Raw genomic sequence first — 16,277 nt, 5'->3', positions numbered from 1 at the left:
GCAGCTTTTTTGGCCTTTAAGTCTCTTTTTGTCAGTTAATTTTGCCTTTACTCCCATCCTTTGGGCCCGTTTTTCTCTCTGGCTCTTGTATATGTGCATGTGTGCACAGACAGACAGACAAATGCACACACACACCTATGCACACCATTCACTAAGTTCCCCAGGGAGAAAGTGGGTTGCTAATCCACTCTTTCTGTGGTATCTTCCCTCTCATGAGCACCATAGGCAGACACTACCTGAGCACACCAGTGGTCTTCGCCTCAGCCCCACATCCTGTCCGCCTTCTGGGTAGGTGTCAGATAAGCAAAACTGTGGAAGCAGCCTTGTGGAATCCCAGGTGACAGCTGTGAGCTCCCCGTTTTGGAACCCAGGGACAGTTTTTGGTTGATTGGGTCACTTATTCACATATTCATCCAGTAAGCATTTAGTGAGTGTCCACCCATCCACTATGAGTCAGTACTAAAACCCAAGGACATAAAAACAAGTAAGATGTGATCTTACACTCAAAGAGCTCTGGTCCTGGAGGAAACTGTGCATTAAACCAATTTTCCCCAAATGTGAGGAATGACAAGGTGGAACCAGATGACAAGTGCATGATGAACAGGAAGGGACAGTTGTGTGGGGCATTTGGGGAGGCACTGGAGAGGGTGACATGTGCCTAGATGTGGAAGGGTAGTGATCTCCCTCCCTCCCTCTCTCTAGTGAGGAATCCCAGGCTGGGCGTAGAAGAGGAGACACATCCTAAAAGGTCACTGGTGGGAACATAGAGGTGACAGGCCATAGGATTTAGGGCCAGTGGGGGCATAGCAAGACCTGTGTACCCTGCATAGCAGCGTTGTGTTGGCCCTGAAGATAGCAGACCAGCACAGCTCCTGCATCTGCCAGGCAGGTGCGCCGACGGGCATCACGAACTTCAGAAAAGGAACCCCTGAGTCTGACTGCTTCAATCAGAGGGGTCAGTGGCCTGGCCCTTCACCCTAAGAGGTCAGGAGTAAAATAAGTTCTTGTCATTTGATTTTTGAAGCTTCTATACTTTCTTTGAAACCAGATAGTTAATCTTTATTGACTGGTCTTTCCTAGCTCTAGTACCCCAGCTTTCTTTTGTCTTTGTGGGATTCACAGGAATGGCAAGGGAACATGGTGGCTTCGGTTTTCTGTCTCTTGACCACAGTGTGGATTGCATGTGGCCCAGAGCTGGACACAGACCCATGATTGAGCTTCACATAAATGTGGTGTCCTGCATCCTCACCTGAAGATAGGGAATGTAAAGACCATTCCCAGTTCATGTATAGTCAGTGCTACCCTGGCCAGCTGGGGGCCTCAAACTGGGTATGAATGAATAACATCCTCCTGGTGACATTGGCTTTAGTGACATTTGCCTTTTCTGGACTCATTGTCTCCAAGTGGCTTGAGCTCTCTCTTAGAAAGTGAGAAGGGCTAGGTTGCTGGGCAGGATCCTGTTAAGAGTGCATGGCGTGAAGAATACTCTTTGAAGGCTCCTATTAGGGTACCACCTTGAGGCTTTGGGGTTCTCCAGAGCCTCAGAGGGAGGTTAGAGGCCATCCTTCCTCCATGGACCTGAGAATAGAGCAGAGTGATCACTTTCTTTGTCACCTGTTGGTTTCTGGCCAGAATCGCCACCTAACCTTTCTCCCACGCTGGAGCTGGACAGGTGACCACTAGCATCTTGTGGGGACATGTGTTATAAGCACCATCACCCTTTCACAAACACTCTCCTTAGAGAGATCTGTAGGGCTCGTCTCTCTGGAGAGAAACTTGGCCTTGAAGCTGCTGGGTGGAGCATCCCCTGGGGCAGATGTGGGCTGTGGGCAGATGTATGGGCAATTGGAGAATATGAGGCTCCTTCACACTTCCAGAGAGCAGCGATGCCTCTCTCTGTACACACCTGCTGGCCCAAACGCTATTTTCCTAGGTCTGAGCAGAGCCTCTGCCTGAGTCACTGCCTGGTGCACAGTTTTGGCCTTGCCTTCCTTGGTTCTCCCCTGCTGTCCGAAAAGGAGGTCCTTTGTCCATTCAGCACCTGGGGTCTGAGGTAGATGATGGACCCCGGGAGCTGTTAAAGCCATCTCTCAACACTCACAGCTGTCCCTAAGGATTGGTAAGTGGCAGCGAGAGAACTGTCCCCTTCATAGTTTCAGAATGAGTGAGGTGGGTGAGATTTAACATGTACAGGAGTGTTGTGTTTGGCTTTGAGGTGTCACTGGGCACTGCTGTGAGGGGGCTGGACTCTGGGAAGACAGCATTTGGCCAGTGGAGGTGTACAGAGAGAGACAGGGCTGCTCTCCAGAAGGCCATGCAGGGCCTTCTCATTGGAGCGGGTTCATCCCCAGCCCAGCGCCCCATACCCAGCAGGTGGACATTGCGGTGGGAGCTGGCAGGGCATCTTTCTTCCTGCTGCCCCATTCCCCCAGTAAATGAAAGGGAGAAACTCACCTGTCACACCCTAAGACTCATGCAAGCCCGTAGGAAATGGCTTTGGAAATTACAAGTGAGACTCATCTCCACCCTTCGAATCTCCAGAACCACGCCTTTGACTTGGACTTCATGGCCCCAGAAGCCTCAAACCTGCCCTTGCTTTGTGCCTAAGACACAGGTCTGCTGCTGCCGCCTGGTCTCAGATTCTGGTGGAGCCCATGCTCCAAAAACAAAACCAATAAATACGATCTTCCTTCATGGTTTCTTCTTTGGGTTTTGTTTCCTTTTTCAGCAACTGGTGTTCAACTCAGTGACCAACTGCTTGGGACCCCGAAAGTTTCTACACAGTGGGAAGCTCTACAAGGCCAAGAGCAACAAGGAGCTGTATGGTTTTCTTTTCAACGACTTCCTCCTGCTGACTCAAATCACAAAGCCCTTGGGGTCTTCTGGCACTGACAAAGTCTTCAGCCCCAAATCCAACCTGCAGTATAAAATGTACAAAACGGTAAGCTCTGCTCCAGACTGCAATGACTTGGTGGGTCTGGGGAGGGAGGAGGGCGCAAAAGGAATCAGAATTTTCGAGTAGAGATAGGAAATATCTTCCCAAGAGCCCTCTGCCACCTTCCATCCTAAATCCCCCACCAAACTTTCCCATGCAGTTTGAAGGATCTGCGTCCTCCCCTTTGTCAGTAAAACCCAATCAATGTGTGGAGAATGTCTTGGGGCTGACTACCTGCTCTGCACAGAGATGTGCAGCATGTCTCTGTGTTGTGGAGTGTTGTTTTTCTAAATGTGTCTGTGTGGAGGTATTTTTAACTAGAGACTTCTCAGGAGAGCAGTTGGCTTTATTGGGAGGAAAGGAGTGATGTACTTATGTGGACTGTTACTAGAAACTTCAGAAGAAAACCTTTAGAGGGAATCACTTGGATGTGAAGTTGAGGGAGGGCATTTGCTGTTTAGGGTAGACAATAGGAAAAATAGACCTTATTTTGAAAGATTTAAAAAATACCTGCAAAACAGAGGGGGAAGTACACATTTATCATTTGTAATATATGAAAATCAAAATTAATATAACATCCTTATTCTGGTATAGTTTACTAGAAAACACAGAAACGTGTAGTCTGGCTCATATCCATAAACGCACACATACATCCTTTATCTAGGTTACTGGAACATGCACTCAAACAGACACATGGAAATACATGCACCAGCAATGGCACACATTTGCTAGAACATGCTCGTTCATGTGAGCATGCCCACACCCAGCATCGGTTGGTAATGTGTGTGCATTATTACTTTCCAGCCTATTTTCCTAAATGAAGTTCTGGTAAAATTACCCACTGACCCCTCCGGAGATGAACCGATCTTCCACATTTCCCACATCGACAGAGTCTACACCCTCCGAGCAGAAAGTATCAATGAACGGTAAGCCGGATACCTCCCCAGCACTGGGTGCTGGCCAAGTGTCAGCAGGTCCCAGTGCCCCCCAGCTGCAGAGCTGTACCCTCTGCTCAGGCCTGGGGAGAGCATAATACTTTTTGCTAGGGACACATGACATGAATTTTTTTCAAAATAAACTAGATTGAAAACTAATTTTGCTTGAGCATTTTTTTTTTTTTTGTAAAAGAAATTTTCAGCATTCTTTGAAACAAGTGGAGCATCTCAGGCTTGCCCGGGTGACAGAAACCTATAGGAAAGGGTTGTGGGTATTAATAGGACCACCCACACCCGCACCTGAACCCTCCTCCCCCAGGTCCATGGGACAGGCCCTCTGCATCCTTGGTGTGCGAGTCTTTGGCTTCATTCCGTCTTCAAGACTCTGCCTTGGAGCCAAATGAAATAGATCATTTTCTGAAGGGTGAGCTTGATAGGAGGCCAACAACATTCCTAAGAGTCTGTGTGCCAAGCAAGAAAATTGGCCAAAGTTACTGTGCATGTGGCTCTGGGAAAAAGAAGAAACCACCGTGCCAAATTGCTTCCTGCAGCGTCCTTTGCTGCTTTGTGTGAAGTAGTCACCAATCTGGGGCATTCTTTTCCTTCCCTGGGGCGATTTTGCAGAACAGATCCTTCTGTCTTACCTTATTGGGTTGGGTAAATAGGGGATGCTTTGCACCACGGGAAGAAGAGGAGCGATGAGCTGTCGCCTCCTCCAGGAGTGCATCTGTCATAGATTTTCTTCCATGAGGACAGAGATGCAGATCTTGAGGACATCTGTAAAAATACCGCTCTTGTCTTTTTGAGTAACAGTAGGGATAACTGTTAGCATCATGTGATATAAAGTCAAATTCCCTAGTCTTTGTCATTAAAATCAAAACAAGCAATGGAAACAGAGTTCTGGAAACAGAATTTGAACAGGCCTGAAGTTTTTTCTCCTGAGTTCTGTTTGGCAACATTCTGTCTTTTCCCATCCAAGGACTGCCTGGGTGCAGAAAATCAAAGCTGCTTCTGAGCTCTACATAGAGACTGAGAAAAAGAAGCGGGAGAAAGCGTACCTTGGTAACGTACCACGGGGCAGCAGGGCCTGTGGTTCCCGCAGAGCTGGGAGAGGCATTTGGTTGGGCCCAGAATCCTTTGCACCTGCAAGTACAGAGGGCATGAGATGGGATGGAAGTGGGCATAGGGTCATCCATGCAGGATCGGGAGGGAGAGAGGAGCTAGGGAGCAAAAGTTAGGGAGAAGAGGGGAGAATTGCTTTTGAGAGGGGCAGGTGGGTAAGACAGACTGTGAAGCACACCGGGATGGGAAAGGCATCATGTGTTAAGATGAAACATTTTGTGTTATGTTCCCCGCCCTCACAGTCCGTTCCCAAAGGGCAACAGGTATTGGAAGGCTGATGGTGAACGTTGTTGAAGGCATTGAGTTGAAGCCCTGTCGGTCCCATGGTAAGAACCAAAGAAACCCCCTTGTATCCGTTGGCACTGGAAGTCTTTTCTGCATCATCCACACCCTCAGGCAACTTTAAATCAAGTGTGCTATTTCTGATCCTAAACTTCCTTTTGGAATGGGTTTTTCTAGTGCTTGTTGAGAGGCTAACGGTTTGGGTTTTTTGGTTGCTGTTTATCTTTTCTGTTGTCCCGCCTTTCAAGGAGAACAGCTTCGTTCACAATAGGTGTGATGTACCTTACGCTAATGTGGGGAGAAGTGAAGGGCCGAGTTTAAAGGCCCCTAACCTAATCATTTGCTCTCCATTTAAGTGTGATGCTGAATTGTGGGAGTTCTTCCCCAGGTTTTCCACTTATTAAGCATCACAGTGGCAGGGGATCAAAATGAGGTGCATTTCCCACCTGGCACTGGCTTTTGTTCACTCCAGGAAAGAGCAACCCATACTGCGAGGTGACCATGGGATCCCAGTGCCACATCACCAAGACAATCCAGGACACTCTCAACCCCAAGTGGAATTCCAACTGCCAGTTCTTCATCAGGGACCTGGAGCAGGAGGTTCTCTGTATCACCGTGTTCGAGAGGGACCAGTTCTCACCAGACGGTGAGCAGACCACGGCCCGCATGGTGCCTGCCCTCTCCCTTCACTCCTCTTGTGTAGGCACATGTTTCCTACCTGACAGCTTGGGCCTAGACTTCCCCCTGGAGAGACCAAGTTGGCCCAAGGGCAGGTGATGCTGGAGGCATCTGAGAGGAGGTGGATAAAGCAAATTGCTCCAGCTACCTTGGACAAAGACCACAGTCACATGTTTCTCAAAGCAGGTGGCTGCAAAGAGGTCTATGGCCAGGAGCCTCTGTGTAGTCCTTTAATCCTTAGTGCAAGCCATGGGATAAACTAGCCAATGCAGCTGGATTGTTAGCCCGTGACAGGTGCAAAAGAACCAAATGGTGTCCTTTGGGTGATATTTCTGGTTAGGCAAAGAGATAGAATTGTGTTACGTGCATCACTCCTTTGGCCAGCACTCCCTTTCTGCTTCAAGGCTGGAAAAGGAAGCTCACTAGCCAATAAATCCAAGAAACTATCCTCTTCAATTCAACACAAATCAGAAAGTTAGGGCCTAATGTCAGTATTATCTGTGCAAGGCTTAAATGGCTCCGTGTGAGCTTTTATCTTTTAGTACTTTTTTCTTTTTTGGTACCGGGGATCTTTTAGTACTTTTTATATGAATTGTCTCATGTGAGTTATGTGCAATTGGTTTGCCCAAAGATAGTCTCGTGGCTGGTTAAAAGGCAGAGCATGGCTCGCATGGTCAGGGCTTTTAACCGCTATGTTTTATTATCAACTTCTATTCTCACAAGTGAAGGCTCGGAGTGAGATTGTTTCCTTAAAATTTTTATTAATATATTTTTAAATGGACACATAGTAATTATACCTAGTTAGGGGGTAATATGGGACATTTCGATGCAAGTATACAACATGGAATGATGAGATCAAGTAATTGGCATATCCATCATCTCAGATATTTATCATTTCTTTGTGTTGGAAACATTCAAAATAGTCTTTTTCTCTCTCTTTTAAAATAATGAAATATCACAACACCTTGACAACTCCACTAGAGAACAAGTTGGAGATCCTAGTGTGGGTCAGTCTTACATCGGAGATCAGAGATGGGAGAGTGTAATAGTTCAGTAGAAATTCCCAATATTGGTCGGGGATTTAGCTCAGTGGCACCGTGCCTGCCTTGCAAGCATAAAGTCCTGAGTTCAATCCCTGGTACAAAAAAAAAAAATTCCCAATATGACGGATATGGGGTTCCTTCTGAGCAGGGTCTGTTTGTTCTCCTTTCAGATTTTTTGGGTCGGACAGAAATCCGTGTGGCTGACATCAAGAAAGACCAGGGCCCCAAAGGGCCAGTTACCAAGTGTCTCCTGCTCCATGAGGTCCCCACGGGAGAGATTGTTGTCCGCCTGGACCTGCAGTTGTTTGATGAACCCTAGGAAGTGGCCCGGGATGCGCTCAGTGGATTTCCAGCCTGAGGCTCTATGTGCTTTCTGGAAATTGGGTTCCTTTTAAAAGAAACTGCCACTTGGTGTTGAGCCTCAGAGCAATGGGACAGCAAAGACAGGCCCCTCAAATCTTCTAGGAATAATTCTTGACCATCCTTCCCCCTCAAACAACCTCCCATTTTATGAAACAAAACTGTTTTCCTTTGTCCTCCCTGTAGGTCTTGTCATGGCTTCTAGGGTGTCTGAAATCCCATAACTCTCTTCTGGGTTCACTTGGGAGCCTGGCTCATCATTGGGCTTGAGGTGTGGGTCTGGTTACTGTGAAAAAGATTTATAAATGCAATGTCTGTCTGTGGAGAACTCATGTAACCTTTCTATTTCTCACCTCTGCCAGTCCCTTAGTAGACTTCTTGACCTATAGTGCCGTTGGTATATTTAGAAAAAATTGTGTTGGATTTGTTGCTTTGAAATCTCATTCCCTCACAGGGAAACGCTGCCCAGGATCTGATGGTGTGGGGTGATGGTCTCCTAATCAGGCACCGGTTTAGCTCTTGAAGAACTGGGCCCTGGAAGGTTCCAGCATGTGAGCTGTTATAGCCGTTTCATTCCCCTCTAGGCTTTGTATTAATATATGTCAATGAAAACACACAGGGTGCTGTTGGATGAGTCCTTTCTGATTCCCAGCGTGCTTTGAAGATGGTCATGGAAGCTCATTATCTACAAAGTTATGCTCTGTTGGATCAGATCACTGCAGTTCACTGGGAAGGCAGCTTTATTACGTCATTGCGTCCTGGTTTCCAGCCATTGTTGAAAATGTTCTTTTGGCTTGGAGACCCTGTGATGTGCAGGTGACTAGCTCTGAGTCCATTTTGTGTTCAAATGCACTGGATCCCAACTGCTCTGGGAAATTTCAGAAGTTGGGGTTGAGCCACACCTAGGCTGGCTTTGCTAGGTTCCCAAAAAAGTGGTGTCTTGGATCCCTAAAGTTTGAAAAGGAAAACTGATAAGCTGGAAGTAGGGTGGAAATATGTGAAGGAAATATATTATGGGGTGGGGAGAGACCCTAGGAGCATGCAAGCCCTAAAACTGGGGAGAAAGATTTAAGACTGCTACAATTCACCAGGTACAGACCAACCTCTCAGTAACAGAAATACATGTGCTTATTGCCAGAATCAGGAGTGGATGACCATGTACCAAGCTGTTTGGCTTGAATGCTTCAGTTTTTCCCTTAAATGCCAGGAGACAGACTGGTTAATCAGATAATAACTTGATCTACTAATGAAAAGTGTGGGCCGTATTTTGTTTGCGTGTTAATGTTCTCATAATTCCAGTTAGTAGAGGTTGTGAAATGTTCCTTGCATGTTCTCTTGGTACAGGAGTCTAGCTTTCCTGTGTTAGACAGTGTTCTCTTCAAGTGTAGGTGCCTAGATTGAATTAAGAAGTGTTTTCTAAGATAGTGCCAGCACAGTGGCAGAGTACCTATGTCTCTGGGAACCAATGTGTAGCATTACAACTTCCCACAAGAGCCCTGTCATGTTTCAAGCAATTTTTAAAAAGTGTGTGTTGGAAAAGGTCAACAAAGTTTACATTTCATACTTTTAAGAAACACTTTATTATTTATTTATTGAAGATAGTGTAGAATTTTGTATCAAGAACAACAGACATAAGTATTTTTTGAAACAAGCAGATAATCTCTTTAGTTAGAAACTTTCAACTGAACTTGTTAAGGACCGAGTTCAACTTCAGGCATGCATTTGTTTACCACTTCCCAGCAGAAAACATGGTTAAAATACTTTAAGTTTATATTTTTGATGTTGTTAAGAAACTTTTAAATTAAATCTATAAATAGACATGTAACTCCTGCTTTCCTGTTTCTATAACCGATAGTTTGCTCAGTGTATTTATGAAGGACATGTTACCCTAGTAGGAAAAAAAGTATTAAATGTGTAAGTGGGGTAGTGCTGGGTAACCATCACAGTCTCTTTCTTGCTGTTCTCCATTTTCTTCCTTTACTGACTTTATTTTCGTGTTTGTGTTGGACATCGCTGTTCCTATAAGGGAGGGTGTGGTTATAGGACAAACATCTTATAACTTGTAGGTTTCAGGTCACTTACTCATAGGGTCCTGTTACTGGAATTAATGTAGCATGAAATGCAATGTGTGAGTTGTTTCCCCCTGATGAGTCTTCTGAGCATCCTTGAGATGCTCCTCAGAGTAGCAAGTTCTGGATTAGTGTCCTTGCATTTACTGGGGTACTCTGTGACATGACTGATCTCATGCTTATAGATGAGTTGGGCTGGCCCTCACACCCAGTTGATGAGATGTGCTGGGGAGAGAGAAGCATGGACGGTGGGTGAAGTCTCAGACCCTTGGCCCTCTATTCCTTCACCTCTACCATTTCAACCTTATGGGCTACATTGAATACAGATGAAATGCCCTTGCCAATAAGAAGTCCGACTTCTAGCTCTTTGCTTTCCAAATACAGGGTTGCTCCAGGCTATGCCTCTTGGGGTCCTGAGCCCAGCCTTTTAGACACTTGCAAATGTCCTTCTTCTCAGTCATACTGCTAGTTTCTCCTGCTCACTCTGAGCTCCTCTCACCCAAGAAGGGGCATTCCTGGTGGCGAGGCTCTGATCCTCAGTCATCCCCGAGAATTATCCTAGCGGACAGGAGCCCTTGGGCTGGGCCTTCATTAGACCAGCTGTCCTGCAGGGACAGTCCATATCCAAGGCCCTCTGCAGCAAGGCTTCTGTGGCGGATATTTCCTCTCCTAGCAGGTAGATAGATCGATAACATCGGCTCCATGAGCCAGGTCTGTGATCATGAGAGCCCAAAGACTTATGTGGCTCACTGAGACCCAGGCCTAGCCTAACTACCAAGAGGGACCTTTGTAGACTAGGGTCACTGGAAATGTTCAAGAAACCGGGGTGAGGGTTCCTTGTGTGACTGCTTGGATTACATTTCTGTCCTCTGCTAGCAGAGGAGAAAACTGCTTCTAAAGAACGTTGTATGGATGAGGGAGTATTCTTTTTCTTCTCTGCTTTTTGAACAAAAGCATGACCTGGGTACTATGTGAAAGTACTTTATTTTATCTGGGAGAGTTGACTCGAACTTAATTGGAAAAAAAATCCCATCAGATAATGGGTAAATTGAGTATTTGCAGTATGTCTTATCTTGGTGAACTGGTACCAGCAAGGGTCCTCAAGGGTATGTCTCAGGGGTCCAGGGGAAGCTGAAGGAAAATTGCAGGTAAGATTATCAGTTGCAGGATGATAGCAGGTCTGCCCAGCCGTCTCTCCAGGAGTTGGTTGGGGGGAGCATAAAGCCAATGACCATACAGAGTGAGAATGTTCTAGAATCTGACAGGGCTGGCTATCCAGGGAGAAATAGACAAGGTACCTCTGGTTTTGTGTGAAAGGTGAAAGTCTTACATTGGCTTTTAGAGTTGGTGAATACCTTGTGTGAGGAGAAAACATCTATCTCTACTCCAGCTTGCCAGTCCCTACTTGGTTGGGCCTTTTTGATTCATAGGAAGACAGTTTTTGCATAACACTTTTAAGAATTTCCACTAGAGATAGAAAGAGCAATATGATTCAATTTGGATTGATTTCTTTATTCTGCCTTCTCTTGTAGGGATGAGATGTGCTTTAGGGCCGACCACCAGCACTTTGACAAGGACACCTTGAGACACAAAGGGATCGTTTCGGGCTTGAGACTGTGTGAGATTAGCAGTGGGTTTGCTTGTTCTAGATATATTTGCTTTACAAGCATAGAGCATCTTATGCCAGAAAGCAAGGAGATTAAGAACAAATGAGCTGGATGCTCTTGTTGTGCCTATATGTATAAGAGGTTTAGCTCCTACTGGCAGCAGCATAACAGGTAGCCCCAGAATCTGTGGTGCACTGAAGCCCTCAGACAGTGGGAGCCCAGCCACCTGGAGGGGCATTTATTTGGTAAAACTAATACCTCTTCTTTGCACCCTGGGATGCTGCACTGCCCACCAGGGACTTCCCCTTAGTGCCAGGGCTGCCTGGGCCAGCTGCCAGGACTCACCTGGGAGTGCCTTGTGTGTTTTGTTGGGGCCACTCAGTATTTTGTAAATATATTTGGGTGTTCATTCTCCTTCTTTTCCTTGGAGTGGCCCAGTGAAACCAAATTCTTGTGTTTCTCTACCTTTCTGTTTCGTTGGTTCCAAGAACACAATGAAGATGGCTTTTCTGGGAAGCTATTTTCCTCCCTCCCTCCTTTCTTTCTTCTTTCTTCCTTTCTTTCTTTTTTCTTCTTTTTCATTTCTTCTTCCCCTTCTTCTTCTTCTTCTTCTTCTTCTTCTTCTTCTTCTTCTTCTTCTTCTTCTTCTTCTTCTTCTTCTCTCCTCCTCCTCCTCCTCCTCCTCCTCCTCCTCCTCCTCCTCCTCCTCCTCCTCCTCCTCCTCCTCTTCCTCTTCCTCCTCCTCCTCCCCCCTCCCCCCCCTCCTCCCCCCCTCCTCCTCCTCTTCCTCCTCCTCCTCCTCCTCCTCCTCCTCCTTCTCCTTCTTCCTTTTTTTTTTTCCAACTACACTGAAATCTACCTGCCTTGGGCCCATTCTAGAACAAGGCAGGCTTGTAACTGTCCTTGAAACTGCACTTGCAAGGCAATATAAAGCAGTGAGCAAAAGAGCAGAAGGAAAGAAGCAGCCAAAACTTGCTGTTGAACAGCTCCCTCTGGCTCTTCAGCCTCCTTGGTCTTAAGGTTTAAGATGGGCCAGGGGAGAGCTGCCTGGGAGGCCACAGATCACAGCCCTAGGCCCATTTGCAGCCCCTGACACACCCATGTGCCAGCCAGCTCTGTTCACGTGACTGGTCACTGCTGTCCGTGTCACCATAGCTTGTACCCCTGGTGCAGCAGACCGTGGAACCAGCAGCAGCTTTCTGGAGAGACTAGTTCCCATGATCCTTTGGGTACCGTGACTCCATTTTAAATGGTCTTAATGTTGCCCAGTGAGGGGTAGTCAAAGGAATAATGAAGATTTCTTGTCCTTAGGTCTGATGTGAGGGAAGCAAATGGCTGGTTGAAGTACAAAGTCCCCACCCCCAGTTCCTCCTAATGAATAAAGTTCCAGCAGTCATTTATTTGGGCTGGAGAAAAGGAAAGCCCTAGAACCTGTGTCCTCTCCTTGCTTTGTATCAGATCTCTATGTTTGTGGGTATTCAGGCTCAATGAAGGTGAATAACTATATCTGTAGGAGCCAGAAAAGAATCCATTCCTGATAAGCAGGGAAAATATAGCTCCCATGGAAGGTGAACACAAGCTAACAGCTCTCTGACTTGGGAGCATGAAAACCTAGGTGCCGACACACCAGGCAGTCTTATGTCTGGACTGGCATCTCGTGGTAACAGGGTCAGTAACGCCGACAGTGCATTGTTCCTTCTGCGACTCCGTATCTTGGTCTAGATCACCATCCAGGTACCAGGGAACAGCAGGAGGGGCCTCCCTTTATGGGTTTCAAGCTTCATTGTGAGTCTCATTTTTAAAGTCACTTAGATAAAAATTTGTATCCACCTCCAAATAGCTACCCCCAGTTCCATGCAGACACAATCAGCTCCTCTATTAAAAGTAACTCTCAGGGCCGGGGATTTAGCTCAGTGGCACCGCACCTGCCTCGCAAGCGTAAGGTCCTGAGTTCCATCCTGGTACTAAAAATAAAAGGAACTCTCTAACCTTAGCCTTGGGGAACCAAATAATGCTCGTGTACTAATTTTGCCTACACTATGTATGTTCTCATATTTCAGGGTAAATCTGCCCTTACTGTATGTCATTGTGTTTTGTGAGTTGGTTTTTTTTTGTTTGTTCTTTTGTTCAGGGAATCGAACTCAGGGACTTGCACTTGCCAGGCAGATGCTGCGCCGCTGAGCTACATTCCTGGCCCTGTGAGTTGTTTTAATAGGATTCTGTTCTATTTTATTTACCAGAAATATTCTATCCTCCAATGAGTGTATTTTAGTATCAAAGCCCATCGAGAAAAACTGGGGTCAGAAGTGGGCTTATTTGGGCAGCCTTGAGAAAAGTCCAGCATTCTTCTGATATTTCCTGAAAACCAGTATTTTGGTCCTGATATTGCCTGTGTCCAAGGTTCCCTTTTATGGAGTGGAAGGGATGCTTGTTTTCTTCTTCTAGAACTCTGGTATTATACTTTTATCATTTAAAAGACTAACATTCCTGCGTTTCCACAACTACATGCCTTCAGCTTTCTCCTCTTAAACTCGAGGCCCATTTCCTCCTATTTCTGTGTGGAGACTTTGGAGTAGGGGCTTCGTGAACAGGAGCCAGAGGCAGGGTGGTGGCTTTGCAGCATTTGGTTGACAGGCAGCAGCTGCCTTTCTATCAGCTGACCCTGCTGGACATTTGCTGGTCCCACTGGCCAGTCCCAAGGTGCTGGCTCCCTCTAGCGCAGCTCCCGGGTGTTGCTCTGTGTCCAGAGCAGAAGGAACTGGGCCTGGCTGAGCAGAGATGGAGACTGAAGGCAGGAGAGGAAAGGCAGTTAGCAGTGGGTGCAGGGCCAGAACCTGGCACTCTGGGGCACCTTGGGATTTCTTGCTGTTCCCAGCTGCAGGGTCGGGCTGCACTGAAGTACTCTCACCTTTTCTGTGTTTGCTTTCGTGGGTGCGCTGCACTTCAGCCCTTCACTGGCTCCCCACTGGCGGTGTCCCCCACTGCTGGGTGGGCTTCAGGGCAGGCCAGCTGGGGTGGGCCCCTCTCTCTAGTGAGGGTTCTGGAAGACTCTCTACTTGGGTTGGATGGCAGTTTGATTTCTGGCATTTTCAATGGTGGGAATGCAGCCACTTGTACGGTCGCGTGTGTGTGTGTGTGTGTGTGTGGGTATACATATGTGGGGGTGCTTGTATGTGAATAAGTGTGTTTGTGCATGCACCTACCGACAGAGGATGGCTATGTGGACTGAAGGGGCAGACAGGGTTGTTCCAACCCTCCCCTGGGCACACTCGGGACGACCAGCACATAATCTGTGGGCCAAGTGCAAAAGGAAAACTCAAAAGCCCCTTGTTTCAAAGGATTCAGAATTTCAAGATGGGAACAGCAGAGTCTTAAGCCGAACTGGGGCCCTTCTGAGTGTGGGGCCCGTGGTGACCATGGCTGCCCCACGCTCTCCTAGGCTTCCCTGGCCACCCTGTATTTCCAGACGGATCTTGAAGCAGGTAGAGCCTTGTTTTCTGTCTTTTCCCTTGGAAATGTGCCGAGCTGGGCTGATGCGCTTTTCAAAACTTCTGCTTTTATTTCCTAAAAGCATAAATGGTTGGACCAATTAGAGGACACAGAACCAAATCAGGAGGGAGTTGTCACCCACGGTGGCCAGAGAGAGTCACTGGGGGTGACACTGGATGTCAAGCACCTTTGAACTTCAACCATTGAACTCACTACCTTGAAGTAGAATCCTTCTCTTGTGGTTAGTCATCCCCTGGAGCTTTTCTCTTCATTCCTGGTGGGATGGGAAGGCTTTTCCAAACTTCTGCTGTCAAAGAGAAGCTGGGAGGTCCTAGAAGTGCTCAGTGTCTCTTCCCAGTGGCTGGACCCTTGTTTCTCCCTGGGGAAGGGGTTCTGTGGAGCCACCGTCTTCCAGCTGGACTCTCTCTGTAGGATCTCATTTGGCTTTTAGACAGGGTGGTGTTAGCAGAGAGGAAAGACCCCCATGTCTGCATTCTAGAAGACCATGGCACCGGGGCAGCTGATGACCATGGATTTGCCCCTCCTAGCTATGTGCTTGCTGCTTTCTTTCACAAGCTTATGCTTCACTGGGCTGGATGTTCCAAAAACCTGTGCAGTTCTGCTTGGTTCTGCAAACGTAGCACTATTTCTATACACATAGAGCAAAAATTACTTCCTGCATATCCTAATTCTTTCTGGGATTATGTTTGCCAAGTGAAAACATTCACAGAAGGTCGAACAGAAATTACAAACCCATCTCACATGGATTTGACTAAGTCGTCTTGAAGGAAATAACAAATTATAGCTTCATTTCCACGTGTTGCACAATCTTTCAAACTACGTAAATTTCACACTACATAAAGCATTTTCTAGACGCATTTAACTAATGTTGTATCAGAGTGAGTTTTACTAAATGAATATTTTGAGATACATCTTATAAATCAACATCCTTAAAATGTTATCTGCTAAGTATTCACTGTGTCAGAAAGTAGATATTCTAGCAAGATCCTTGTTGAGGATGTTTGGTTTTAGACATGCACTTAAAGCATATATTGCCAGTAACCCAAATATCTTTGAAGTGTGAGATCAGTCTAGGTCTTTGCCTGCTGCAGCACAAGCAGCTCTGGCCTGTGCCCTCCTCTTCGCACCAGAGCTGTGTAGATGAGGCGTTGGCGACCATCTCACCCTGTCGTATTGCCTTAGCTCCATCAGCTCTCTCCCCTCACGTGAATAGGCGGTGAACATATGTGTAAATACAGGTGTACAGATGAGAAACTGCCCCACAATGTCCTGTGTATGATAATCAGCTCACAACTTCCAGTTTTCTGCATTTTATGCTGTGTCCAGCTAAGAAAAATGCAGAATTCCACTGCATAATGTGAAAAAGGCTGTGCTTTTTAAAAGGTTAGTTGTGAAATCTCTGCTATATGTTTATGGAAATGACCATGATTAAATGTATGTATGGTATGTAAGGCTATGCTGTTAAATGTCGCTTAAACTAACATAGATTGTGTAGTCTAAAATATTTCACTTGTTACTGTAAAATGTGATTTGTCATTGAGAGATTATTTTTCTGTATGTATATGAGAGTATTTTAGGAATCTAATTTAAGTACATAAAATTATAGAAAAAAAATTTAAACCTATTCCAGGAGTAGAAAAAGCTTAATCAGATTAGCTGGGTTCAACCTGCCTAAATTTGTTACATTAAAAAAAAAATACAGATTGTATATGCTTAGAAATTCAAAGGAGTTAGGT

General features: G+C 46.3%; 1 protein-coding gene across 10 annotated transcripts in view; it reads left to right on the top strand.

The window, feature by feature from the left end:
- Positions 1-11,675, top strand: part of Itsn1 (intersectin 1) — a 207,855-nt gene extending 196,180 nt beyond the window's left edge. For 5 of the 10 annotated variants that reach the window (XM_087208253.1, XM_087208228.1, XM_087208223.1 and 2 more), the window contains 6 exons: positions 2,729-2,941; positions 3,740-3,861; positions 4,850-4,932; positions 5,235-5,318; positions 5,747-5,920; positions 7,166-11,673. In XM_087208253.1, the coding sequence (XP_087064379.1) occupies positions 2,729-2,941; positions 3,740-3,861; positions 4,850-4,932; positions 5,235-5,318; positions 5,747-5,920; positions 7,166-7,314 (825 nt within the window). In that variant the 3' untranslated portion in view covers positions 7,315-11,673. Of the gene's footprint in view, positions 1-2,728; positions 2,942-3,739; positions 3,862-4,849; positions 4,933-5,234; positions 5,319-5,746; positions 5,921-7,165 lie in introns of all 10 variants that reach the window. The other 5 variants (XM_087208250.1, XM_087208242.1, XM_087208231.1 and 2 more) reach the window with 3 other exon arrangements.
- The last annotated feature ends 4,602 nt before the right edge of the window (positions 11,676-16,277 follow it).

Source organism: Heterocephalus glaber, unplaced genomic scaffold, assembly GCF_053883595.1.
Source record: "Heterocephalus glaber isolate CG9 unplaced genomic scaffold, H.glaber_assembly_v1.0 deba00000122, whole genome shotgun sequence".
Classification (NCBI taxonomy): Eukaryota; Metazoa; Chordata; class Mammalia; order Rodentia; family Bathyergidae; genus Heterocephalus; species Heterocephalus glaber.
Note: the sequence above shows the minus strand (reverse complement) of the source record. Positions and strands in the feature narration are given on the sequence as shown.